Raw genomic sequence first — 12529 nt, forward strand, 5'->3', positions numbered from 1 at the left:
AAAATTTCATAAATTTAAAGAAAAGTCCAGTTGCTTAAATTTAGCTACTTCACTTCTTTCTTCCTTAATTTATGAATTTTTTTTGCAAATTTTCAACCTTAATGTTTTGAGCCATATGTAATTAAGCTCAAGCTCTTCCTCTTTTAACTCAGCTTTAAGCCTTTTTTACAGCATTTTTAATATGAATTTCCTTTTTTCAATTTGCTCATCTAAATGGTTCCATTTCACCATCTCATCAGTAAATGGTGCAATCTAACTAGTCATACACAAGTGGCTTTGGATTTATTAAGAAAGTTTATATGTATGCAACTAGAGTTAAAAACATTTAACAAAAGTTCAATACAAATTAGTTTTTTAATACTAAATACATGAATGTTGAGTTAAACTCCAAGCCTATCACACTATAATATGCACTCAAAATCCCCTTCAAACACTAACTTCTTATATTTAACTCTTGCATGTAAAATAATGCCAAACAGTGCCTAATACAATTTCATACTAGTAAGCTAACAAGAAAAAGGTAGGTATCCCACCAATTAAAATAATATGAAACTTGAGTTTAAACCCAAGCCATACACAAAATAAAAAGCAAACCTCTTCACCAATTAATACCATAGTCCAGAATTGTAGAGCCTTAAGCCTTTTCACCTGCAGGTGCATCATCCTGAAATTGTAGAACAAGGCTCTACAATTTTGGGCCAGTTGCACTGCTAGTGCAGAGGCTAGTGAGGATCTAGGATGAGCCATGTTTGCTACAGATAGCATAGAAACAGAAAGTAAAATGCCAGTGGGAGATGCTAAAGAGCCAATGAAGAATTGGGGTCAAAACCTTGCATAGCAAACTTGATCCAGAACCAGCATAGTGCTGCCGCTCTTGATCCAGTCTCAGAAATAGTGTAGCCTCAAGGCTGAAAGAAACCGAGAGGTTGGCATAGTTACGAGAAATGGTTACTGGATTTGGCGAGTCTGTGGAACGGAGGTAATCAAATGCAAAGACGAGCTTTCAAAAGCAGGATTTGTTTGGAGCTGTCGTTCCTGAGGTTTGTCACTCTTTGGCAGGGACTTCTTGGAATTTTGAAGTTAGTCCTGGAGAAATTGAAGAGAGACTAAATCGGTTTTCTTTTCTTCCAGGACCTTTAGCTTCATGCTCTTGGCTGCAGGCACAAAGAGTTATCCATGGCCGTTCACAGATGCGGGCTGCAATTGTTGTTCTGATAATTTCATAGTGGAAGCCTGATGGACGTTTGAGGAACATGAAACCAGATGCTTCCTCGTGGCCAATGCTCTGACTGACAAGTTTTTAGTTGTTTCATGGGCATTCCTGTTACAAGGGTACGCATAGATGAACATGCTTTGTAAGTCTTTCAAGTGTATTGTTCTCGGGCTTTAGTTGGTACTCTGATTGCATGTTCCAGTTGGCAGCAAAGAGCAGGGAAGAAACGTGGAGAAATCCTTGGAAATCCACTTAACAGTTGCACAAGTCTGTGTTCTTCCATTTGTTTATGTTTTAAGATGTTCTAGATGCGTACTCGCGCGGGCAAAGCAACGTGTCAATAGTTCAAAATTGTCACAAGTATCAGGGTGGTTGCTGTCCCTTTTGTGCGGCGGTGTACTGGTTTATGCGGCTTGTGCCACCTCGATAGATATTTGCCCACAAGCCCGATGCCTGGTATGCTTTGCTGAAGTCATATTCAGTGGCTATGAAGATCACAGAAGGGACGGTGGCGGACAGAGGCGCGGCAATGTCATCATAGGAGAGGAGCTGACATTCCACCGTTGGAGCGTTATAGCATTCATCGCAACAAGACGACAATGATTAGGCAACTTTGCTGAAGTTGTGGCAACCCATCAACATATTGGCGATGCACTGCATGGGCAGCCATGGGCATTACACACGAAACTGATCATCTGTACAAGAGAAGACAGAGCAGGCACCATGCATTCAGTTCTAAGAGCATAGAATGAGTGCTAAAGAAGAGAACACTACTGGTAAAAAAGAGTGCTAGAGCAAAGGGCTAGGGCTTGGGCTTGAGCACCTTCTAGAAGGGAGTGCTTCCTCCTTCCATTGCTCCAGCGCGTCAGCGGCTAGATTCTTTCGGAGTGACCATGCGAGATTGTACACAACAATATCGACTACTGCGTGAGAAGGGGAGGGAATTCATGGCACACAATGCAACCGCGCATTTGTTGACGGTTGTAAAATATTTCAACCCAGAGGCGAGTTTCTCTTTTTGTTCCTTCGCAAGGCTTATTCAACGATAAGACCACCGTCGCTCAATCACTTTCAAAACCTTTGAGCGTGTAGCCAAAAGTTATCATCGGAATGGCGACTGCTCCTGCCAAAATCTTGTGGAGACTGGCAAGGCAGATCATCTCTTGGAAACTCTCCACGCCAGCGCCGGGGCATCTAAATCGATACCAGGAATTGTTTCTGGAAATGCCATGTCGCAGCATTGCATAAACCTTGCTAATGCAAATGTACGCAATGCTTGGAAAAACAATTGTACTGATTTTTTTTGGAAAAATCTCAAAGAAAGATAGTGTTTCGTGAAATGCGGTAGTGCTTGCATATGCCCATCCCTGTTATCTTGTTTAGATCTTTGGCGATGGTAGATGCTATGACAAAAGACTCCAGGGAGATGAGTCAAAAGAGATTGCAAACATCCCAAAGAGCTTTCTGGAAAATCTTTCTCAGTTCTTATCAAATTCTTGAAATCAATCAAACAACAGAAGTCTTGCAAAGACGTCAGGATGTGTGTTAAATTCTCGGGCTTTTGCTCGCTGCTCTAATTGCTTCTTCCAGCTTGGGAGATGGAAGAAACGTCGGTACAACCTGGAGAAATCCTTAGAAATCCACTCGCTCGTTAGCTTCAAGGTAGAGTTTTACCAGCCTGAACTTCCGTTCTTTTGTTCTTTCAACTCACAGGCTCCTGGATATGCTCCAAGTCTGGTTCTTGTTCTTGAGAGTTCTTCCATTTTCTAAAGATGAGTGCTCGCGCGGGCAAAGCACCATTTAATAGCTCGATCGATCATTGATTAATCTTATCAGGAAATTTTCTCTTTCTCGTTTGCAGGCGCATACACGACGACCAGGACAGTGGATGGAGGTTCGTGCTTGCTGTTGTGAGACAGGCATCTCACGCGGCTCGCGCAATCGTTGCATCTCATGCGGAAGAACACTAACCTTAGCTCTTACGAAACTAGTGAATCCATCGCTGTATGCTGGATTGGAGGAAGCGCTGGCGAGACGATCCAATGAAGAGGAGCTGATTGTTCTTGCCTGTCACAAGGAAGAGGGACGCGAGTGAATTCCTACAAAGAAAAAGAACTTAGAGAATTCTTTTTTCTCGCAACTGGATGTATCACCCGTCGTTCCGGTTTCGCACAAGTTTCTGTCATGGGTCATTGATGAAACTCCTCTAGCTACAACTCATATTTTCTCTCGCAGGACAAGGCAAGTGTTGGAGCAATGCATGCCCAAGAACACTGCGGAGCTGACGATGGCCGGCATTTGCTCGAGGGACTCGTGACGAACGTCTTTGTTGTCTTGGGCACGTAAGTCATCGAGTTCTTTTTCTCTGGGTTGATCTGTTCTCTTCTAAGAATTGTGCTATAGTTTCTAGTGTTGGTGAAGAATAGATATGCGTCGTCCAAAAAGCTGTGATCGAGAAATAATTCAAAGTTTTCTCAAACTCACCCAAACTCATGTTTTTTTTTGTTCTCTCAACTCTATAATTTGTTCGGAGAAGAACATCCCACACCTTGGGACGAACGCTACCTCTGGAAAGAAGCATTTGTGACGAGTATGAATCTCGCTGCATTTTCCGAATTTTTACGTCCTTCTTGCGTGAGACTGTGAACAAAATCCAAATGCCAGTGCCATGGAACACAAGCGCGGTGGAATCCAAATCACTGGGATAATTAAATCTCTCAAGGTAGACTTTTTTCCCTTATTAAAATTATTCTTTTCTTTCCACTCACAGGCTCCCGCCAATGTCATAAAGATGCTCCAGGTCTGTATTCTTGTTCTCCATTTTTTTCTGTTTTTAAGTAGTTCTTGATGCACAGAACCGGGCAGTACCTGAATCGGAGGATCTTAATTACATCAAATCTCTGGATTAATTTTTAAACAACGAACTTACAATACAATGAGAACTCGTGCCTTCGCCATTGGAGTTCGTTCCAATCTATATGAACTCGGATAATCTGACGTGATTGGGGTTCTGCAAAACGTATGATAGTAGGCCGGTGCTGTTGCCGTCAGGGAACTTACGATTCAAATACGTTGATAGCACAATGATCCTCGTCAAGGGTATCTTTACATTACATGGATTGTGACTTCTTTCTCTTTCCAGGTTTTCAGAGCTATATGTTTGCTTCTCGAGTTTTATATGTTCCTAGGCTAGTGTACCTTATCTGAGCTGTGAAACAATCGGCTACGGTCAAAGAGAATAACGGAAACGAGGATTTCTGTTTTCCTTCTGCTTCTTGAGATTTCTTGCATGATTCTTTTGTTATTTGTAAGGATAGAGAAATCTCCCCGTTCATAAAACCGCTGTCTCGCATAAGAAACCGAGACGTAAGAGAGAAAAGTTTCAGAAGTCAGCGTGTTCTACCTAGCTGGTTTCTTCTCGTTGTCAAATGGGGGAGAACAGGTGATTTTCTTACTTCATTTTCCATGTGTTTTTAATGAATACAAGTTCACTGTTTCAACAGGTTTGTCAAGCGATGTAAGAAATATTTGCTTGTAGGTGTAATGGATGATCTGGCCACTGTCGTTGATTCAAAGCATGCCATTACGTTTGCGCACGAAGGGCACAGCGTTTGGCAAGTTGGACATGTCTTTACCTTCAGACACCCATTCAAGCAAACCGTGCAGGAGGTGCCAGTCATTCTCGAAGTGGAAGCATTGTTTCGGAACTCGGATCTCATCCTCTTGAGACGGATGTATGGTGAGTTCCAATAGTATCCAGGGTTGGAAATACCGCAGCAAGGCATGGAGCCTTGGCTGCCGGCATGGACTTGTTGCAGTGAGACACGGCGTTGTGAGTGAAGATTCGGAGGAAGCGTCCTCCATTCGAACAAATGGCTTCTTAATGGGCGACTCTGGATCTGTCAAGGGTGAAAGTGGTGGTGGACTCTTCGTAGCCGACAGTGGAGCTTTGATTGGCATGAACATCGGGGTTAACCATGAGGATGTTTTTGTCTCATCTTCTCTTCTCATGGAAATACTAGGCTAGGCTAGGCTCTGTTTTGTTTCTTTACAATATAAGCTCATTAGAGGTCCATCTAAGCGCGGCAGCAGCGTTCATTCCATCAGCGCGCGGTGCTCCATTTGCGAGATGTTTTCGCGACGAGCGAGGATGTTTCAGGTCGAGCTAGATGCTATGGTGAGCTTGAGCCAGGGTAGAACGTCGAGATTCGAGAAGGCGGGATTGTCTGTTTGGAAGTCGAGCTGTTGAACCATTCGAGCAGTCGAGAGACGAACAGTTCCGCGTATGCCAGCTTTTTTACTTCGAAATCTTTCTCCCACAGAAGCCGCAGTCACGCTGGTTTAGCAGACAAGACAAGGTGCCTGATTGATCCGCTAGGACGATCTAACCATCTAGATTGTGCAGTGGAGACTATGACGCCGGGAAAATTTCTTGAGATGACAAGATGGATGTGTGGCTAGAGATTCGCTATGCTTTGATGTGTTCTCTCCGCGTTGGCAAGAGCTTGCGAGTTTATGACACACCAGTTACTTGCGCTAGCAACATGATCCTGTAAAAGAGCTGTAGCCAAGCTGGAAATGCACGCGGGCAGCATCAGGCAGGAACTCGGCTGGTCGAGATTCGGTTCCGTCTCCCAGAACTAAGGAGTGATATTTCACGGCGGTCGCTCTAGGGTTTGGGTTTGCGTGAATGGAGGGCAACATTCTAAGCGATGTCTTCCACCACCTCGAGGTGAGCAGCTCCATCCGTGGGGTGTAAGTTGCCAAATTTGGATTTTTTGCAGCAGCATCCCGCTGCGGATGCGGATGAGCGAAAGTGCCGCGAGTACCAGCAGCTTCTTGTCAAGGTAAGCAGGATCGATCTCTGGAAGAGTAAATTCTCCACCGATTTGCGTTGCTGATACGCTGTGACAGGGCGAGAGTTTAATGCTGGTTTGTTTGTTTCTGCAGCAACGCACTGAGGTTCAACACCTTCTCGAGCAACAGCAGCAACTCAACGAGCAGCAGCAGCGGCTCAACAAGCAACTCCAGCAGCTGCTCCGGCTGCCGCCAGAGCCTACTGTGGTCTTTCCAAAGGTATCACCTTTCGCTCCTGTTCTTGCTTTCTTTCCTCTTAGATCATCAAGCTTTCTTCTTTTTCTTCTCAGGAAGAACCTGTGCTGCGAGTTGTGAATGGCTGGTACACTGGCTGGGACATAATTTCCAAAGCGCGGGAGGATGCGGCAATCGTCGGGATCGACCAGTTTGGCCACCGTGCAGTACACTTGCCCGATCATGCGTGCGTCGTGGTGGCTAGAGACGGCCTCGAAGTCTTCCAGCGGCTTGATCTTCGCTTCCCGAAAGCCATAGACAACAAGACGACCACTGGCTACGTTCTCTCGGACTATGATATGTGTGGAGACAATGCCGCCGGAGCTCGAATGGTGGTAACCGAGGACCACATTTCGCCAAGCATGGGAAGCGTGGATACGGATCGTTACGAGGACGAGCCTGGAGAGCATTTGGTGATGGGATGCGACGAGTCTGGAAAGCTGATAGTCCGCTGGGGACAAATGCTTTGGGTCAAGCTTCCCAGCGGCTTGAAGATTCCAGATTTTTACCGCGAGAAATGTGCGCACTTCGGCATCGGGAGCGGTGCGGAACTCGATGGAGGTGCAGTCTTTACTCGTGGTAAGTGAATCTTGGTATTGTTCTTGTTTGCTGTTCGTTGGTAACATGGTTCTTGATGTGTTTCAGCTGGTTTCCTTGGCATAGCTACGAGAAATGATGAGCGGAGTTACTGGATTTGGCGAGTCTGTGGGACGGAAGCTCCTTGCGTGCGGATTAAAGTAATCAAATGCAAAGACAAGCTTGCAAAAGCAGGATTTGTAGCAGAGAAGTTGGAGGCCACAGCCTGTCATGAAAGCTTACTGTCCTGAGGTTTGTCACTCCTTGCCAGGTACTTCTTGGAACTTTGAAGTTAGTTCTAGGATTCCTGGAGAAATTGAGATACTTGAGAATTCGACCTGAATATAAAATCGGCTCTTTTTCTTGGATTTGCCTGCTGGGCTCATGGTTTCTTCCAGGACCTTTAGCTTCACGCTCTTGGCTGCAGCCACAAAGAGTTCCATGGCCGTTCACTCTCGGGCTCGACAGGTGAAACTGTGACGTTATGTAGAGAACGACGAGTTTGCCACCGCTTTGGAGCTCTTTTCGCTGGCACTGTTTCGTGATACTCGGACTGTCGTGACTGTTCTCATGGCTTGTGAAAGCCTGGTCTTGGCAGTCGACATCATTTTTTGGAGAAAACTAACTGGAAAGCACAACACTCTGCTAGATGCTTATACGAAGTGTGGCAGCGATTCGAGGAAAGTATTCGCAAGCATGCAGCGTCACGGTGTTGTGTCATTGAACGCTCTAATGCTTGGGTATGTAGGGAACGGGAAGGACGAGCTGGCACTCGAGCCCGACTTGCGGATGCTAGGACGTAGCTGCTGTGGCCTGTGCTGGACTATCAGCACGAGAAAAAAAGCTGTGAACTCGATGCGAAAGGAACCAGGATCCATCCTCAAGCTCGAAACTGTGGGTATGATCTGGAGCTTTTCGTGGCTAATGCTCTGACTGATAAGTCTTTAGTTGTTTCATGGGCATTGCTGCTACAGGGGTACTGAGGTGGCGGTGAACTTGCTTTGTAAATCTTTCAAAGTGGGCTTCACTGATTGCTTGTTTCAGTTTGGCAGCAAAAGAAACGTTCAAATCCTGGAATCCACTCAACAGTTACGAGTTTCATCAAATGTGCTCTATAGCTTTCAAGGTTAAAGTTCTTCCAGTCACAAAGATGCTCCCGAGTCTGAGAAAACTCTTCAATTTTTCATGTTTTAAGAAGTTCTATGGGCAAAGCACCATGGCAGCTATGTTCACTCACAAATGTCAGGGTCAAAGCCATGAAGCCGAAGCTTGTAGTTGTAGTGTTTAGAACTCTCAAAAACGCAATCGGGCGAGCAACAAACATTTACTCATCCACGAACCCCAGACAAGTCGTGGATGTTTAACACAATTCGTTCAACACAATTTGCGCGGAAACAATTTTTAAAAACTTTGCGCGTGTGAGCAAAAGTTGGCGACTGTCCCCGCCAGGAACTCGTGCTGCTCACTCAACAGGGGCTGATCATCGGAGACTGGCAAAGGAGTTGGCTGATCATCTCTTGGAAACTCTCCACACCAGTGCTAAATTTGCCCAGGGCGGGAATCTAAACTGAATCCAGGAATTGTTGATGCCGTGGCATAGCATTGCGTCTCATAAAACTTGCTAATGCAAATTTATGCAGGCGTGGCAAAACCTTGTATCGATTTGTCTTGGAAAGATCTCTAAAAATGATAGTCTCTCGTGAAACGCGGTAGCGTCTGCATATGCCCATCCCTGTTATCTTGTTTGGATCTTTGGCGATGATAGATGTTATGACAAACGAACCACAACAGCAAACAAAAAAAACCAATGGTGGCAGGATTAGCAAGAGAACAAAGCTGTGAACTCGATGACAAAACGGTGAAGGCGCAGAAAGGAACCATGATTCATCTGGAAGCTCGGCAACATTTCATGGCCAATGCTCTCATTGCAAAGTGAAGTTTTTAGCGGTTTGAGGCATCCTGATGTTTCATTGGCATGACTGCTACGTACAGGGGTACGCGGAAGATGGAGGTGAACTTGTTGTAAGTCTTTCGAAGACTGGAGCAAAACGGTCATGGTGTTTGTTAAATTGCTCGGCCTTTGGTCGCTGCTCTAATGGCTTGTTCCAGTTTGGCAGCAAAGAGCATCGAATGAAACTCAAATCTGTGGAGAAATATCCTTGGAAATCCACATAACAGCTTCGAGTGACTCCGTCAAACATGCTTTGGCAGTGTTTGACAGGATGAGTGTTTGACATTGTCTCGTGAAATCCGCTCATCATCCTCGCTTTGGATCTCTTCGAGTGTGGCAGCATTCCAGAAAATCTCGCGGACATTCGTCGCCGCTCTCGCAGCTTGTGCAGCTCTTTCCGCTCATGAAGATGGAGAATTCTTGGCCTCAAAAGCTTGTCCAAATTTTTGTCGTCCAATTTGCCAGCCAAAACTTCTTCTCTTCTTTCAACTCGGCTCCCAGTAATGCCACAAAGATGCTCCAGGTCTGTGTAATCTTGCTCTCGTAAAAAGTTCCTCCATTTTTTGATGAAATTCTCGAAAAAAAACGTTCTCGATGCACTGCTCGCGCGCATAGCACCATGACTCATTAACTTAATCCGAGGAGCTTGATTACTTTAAAAAAACAGGCCTCCAGTCGGACGTTTGCCGCCCGTTTCCCGCCCGGAATTCAAACTCGTCGCTTTAATGAATGCCACGCTTTAAAAAGTGGAAAAAAAAAAGAGGTATCATCGAATATTCGCAGTTGACGGTCCCACTTAAGATGCCGCTCTTGCCAACGGCCAGGATGTTCTAGGCCCGGACATACGTTTGATTTTCTTCCGTGTGGGCTCTCACCAGTGGAGGAGCGCGCGATGGCGGTGAAGAACTGGGTCTCGCGGCTGGACAGCAAGGGCAAGATCGTGTGCTCACTGGTGGTGGCGCTCAGTGTCTTCTCGGCGATTCTTGGCTTCTCGGCCGAGGGCGAGCGCGTCAGGGTATGTGTGATTCGATTTCTTCCCGTTCTTGCCCTATTCTCGCTCTTCCTCTCGATTCTTGGCTGGATTTCCTAGAAGCTGGGCTTTTCTCGATTGGATTCCAGTGCTAGGCGATGCATTCCTTCTCACGCTTGGAAATCTCTTTTCTTGTTCTTTCTTCCTTTTCTTGATACTCTCTACTAACGAAGACTTATTTGCCAAGCGAAGCCCGATGAGGTCCGTCGCGTCAATGGAGCGTGTACATATCCCAAGAGCTCGGCGTTGGGTCTTGGAATCAGCGCGGCGCTCTTCCTCCTCGCCGCCCAAGTCCTCGTTAACGTCTTTGGCGGCTGCATTTGCTGCGAGAGGAGATCGAGCTCCTCGTTCGTTTCCATGATCCGGCTCGCAACTTTGAGCTTGATCGCCTCCTGGTAAGTCAAGCTTGGTTCTCTCCTTGGTTCCCTAGCTTATAACTTTGCTCGATCTTGGGTCTCTAGCTTATAACGTTTGCTCGATCTTCCAGGATCACTTTCTTCTTCGCTTTCATCCTGCTCGTCGTGGGAGCAAGCTTGAATCAGCGCCACCAGGACGATCACTGGTTCACTGGCCAGTGCTTCGTCGTCAAGCGTGGGGTGTTTGCCGGTGCCGCGGTGCTCTCGCTCGCGACTGGAGCTCTGGGAGTTCTCTACTACTTCGCCGCCTCCGAGACGAGGAAGCAGGACTGGCAAAGCCATCAACCGGGGGGTGTCACCATGGGCCAGTCGTATGGAGCTCACCAGTTTGGAAGCTACTCTCCATACCCACAAAGCAGCCAGTTCCCTTCCATTTGAATCAAGCTAAGTGGTTTCTTTCTCTTGGTACCATCTCTCTCGTAGAGCTTAAGAGCTTAGATTTCTTGTCTAGGTGCTCGCTTGAATAAGAGAGCGTTCTTCCCGAGTCTTAAGACTTACTCTTTACGATCTTACGTAGAAGATTTCTTGTCCTTGAAAGCAATCAATAGAACTGGATTGTTTTGCTTCACGAGCAGCAGTATGGTTGTCTTCCAGGACTCGATGGAGCCATCGTTGGGCAAAGAGACGGACACATATTTTCTCCTATCAAAGATCTTCCTGTGGAGAAGAAGTAAAGGAATTGTTCCCAGCTTATAGCACCGATTCCTATCAGACAGGCACCAAAACACTTGTTTAGATTTAAGAAAATGGTTCTTTTCTTGTTCTTCACTCACCTGTGTTGTCAATCCGGTTGAAGACACTCTCGAAGGACTCTCGCCGGCCATCCTTGTTTCGTGCTCTGGACAGCTGCATGAAGGCAGCGATCTGCAGCACAGGAGAGATTCAAGTTTTTAGCACCGTTGGAGAGGAGATTTTTAGAGAGCATACAGACATCTTTGTCGCGTTTCATCGCCACCATGAGCTCGCCCTTGGTGATTTTACTGCAAGTTACTTCGAAATTTGAGGCGCTGTCCAAAAGTAAAGAAGATTACCCTGTGTTTTCAGAGTCGATCTTCGTGAACATGTCCAATAGCCTTTGGTACTCCTTCACCGAAATTCCCACCGCCGCCGCTTGTGTCCTGATGTAAGCAGCATCTCTTGCATTCTTGCTGGCTGCTCTTACAGCTCCAAACGCTGTTGTTAGCTGCTCCATCGCCCTGTTTACGCACTAAACTAAGCTTACTTCTGAGAATTATCATCCGAGATCGAAAGTTTTTCCTTACCTTGCGTGAAATGTCAATGCGCTGTGAAGGAATTGCTCGAGAAGTTGCTGCAGACTCCTCGCAAGTCAGCTCTCAAAATAGGATGTACTTAATCCTCACCATGTAAGGCTCAAATGGATCACCAATGTCTCCCGGCCAGCGAGGGTGCCACCCTTCTGCGTGCGGCTTGAGCGGTATCTCACCTTTCCTCGCAGTCAAGAGATGTTGCATCGTTTCTGGTGGAAACATCTGGAAACGAAATGCACAAGTTAGACGCGCCTCGACTCTTTGATCTAAGCACTTACAACTTACTCTGGGAACAACTCCGCGAGAGCCAAACTGCTGAATGGAAGCATCAAGAGCTACGTTGATCCTCTCTGCCTGCGATCAAGGAATGCTTCAAGGACTTAAAGCCTTAGAAAAAAGAAGCTCAAGAAACTACCATAGCATTGCGCATCTCTTCAGCAGCTAGTATCGCCTCGGCAGCAGTGTAAAGGCTAGAGACTTGTTCTTCTGTTTGAAACAAAGAGGAGAAAGATAAAAAATAGAAGAGAAGAGTTCCACAAGTCATGGAAGAAACGCTCAAACAGGCAAGAAATTCGTTACCAGTTTGACCTTACGATTGCATTGATAAGCATCCATGCTGTTGCAAAGGTTGAGCTTCTGCTCCAGCCGGGCGCAGGACTGGATTGCCCGCGACACATTAATGTCGTAGCATTGGACACCTGATCAACAAAGAACACATAAGAAAACCGTAGAAAATCCCCCAAACTCACGCTTCATCTCCGTCGCCCATGTCTGCAGCGCATACCGGAGTTGCCGCACCTTGCTGCTCCTCTGGAACTGTGGATCTCGCCACACAGCGCAATCGGTGATGATGGCGCGCGCGAGCTCCTCGCACGCCATAGCCGAGCCTTAGGGCTCAACTGAAACAGGCGGCAGTTCTCATTTTAAATGTCTCTTACACGTGTCACTCATCCACTGCGTTTTGCCAGCGTGGATGCTGACATG

The 12529-nt window shown here is 46.3% G+C and overlaps 2 protein-coding genes across 2 annotated transcripts; one reads left to right on the top strand and one right to left on the bottom strand.

Moving 5' to 3' along the window:
- The first annotated feature begins 9646 nt into the window (after positions 1-9646).
- On the top strand, positions 9647-10774 carry LOC9635188. Its single transcript, XM_002979615.2, has 3 exons — positions 9647-9846; positions 10054-10256; positions 10349-10774. The coding sequence occupies exons 1-3, from the start codon at positions 9724-9726 to the stop codon at positions 10653-10655; spliced, it is 633 nt and encodes a 210-aa protein (XP_002979661.1). The 5' UTR covers positions 9647-9723; the 3' UTR covers positions 10656-10774.
- Positions 10698-12425, bottom strand: LOC9635189. Its single transcript, XM_002979727.2, has 10 exons — positions 12295-12425; positions 12139-12243; positions 11961-12031; positions 11831-11899; positions 11639-11767; positions 11540-11586; positions 11309-11473; positions 11209-11257; positions 11051-11141; positions 10698-10982 (listed from the first exon to the last, which is right to left on the bottom strand). Exons 1-10 carry the CDS (start codon positions 12422-12424, stop codon positions 10843-10845), a joined length of 996 nt encoding a protein of 331 aa, XP_002979773.1. The 5' UTR covers position 12425; the 3' UTR covers positions 10698-10842.
- Between the last annotated feature and the right edge of the window lie 104 nt (positions 12426-12529).

This window comes from Selaginella moellendorffii, unplaced genomic scaffold (genome assembly GCF_000143415.4).
Source record: "Selaginella moellendorffii unplaced genomic scaffold, v1.0 SELMOscaffold_42, whole genome shotgun sequence".
NCBI lineage: Eukaryota > Viridiplantae > Streptophyta > Lycopodiopsida > Selaginellales > Selaginellaceae > Selaginella > Selaginella moellendorffii.

Coding starts and splice junctions, on each gene's coding strand:
- LOC9635188 (XM_002979615.2), top strand. CDS start 9,724: ATGGCGGTGAAGAACTGGGTCTCGCGGCTGGACAGCAAGGGCAAGATC. Junction 9,847..10,053: donor CCGAGGGCGAGCGCGTCAGG/GTATGTGTGATT, acceptor TGCCAAGCGAAG/CCCGATGAGGTCCGTCGCGT. Junction 10,257..10,348: donor TTGAGCTTGATCGCCTCCTG/GTAAGTCAAGCT, acceptor TCGATCTTCCAG/GATCACTTTCTTCTTCGCTT.
- LOC9635189 (XM_002979727.2), bottom strand. CDS start 12,424: ATGGCGTGCGAGGAGCTCGCGCGCGCCATCATCACCGATTGCGCTGTG. Junction 12,244..12,294: donor ATGGGCGACGGAGATGAAGC/GTGAGTTTGGGG, acceptor TTTGTTGATCAG/GTGTCCAATGCTACGACATT. Junction 11,900..11,960: donor AAGAGATGCGCAATGCTATG/GTAGTTTCTTGA, acceptor CCTTGATCGCAG/GCAGAGAGGATCAACGTAGC.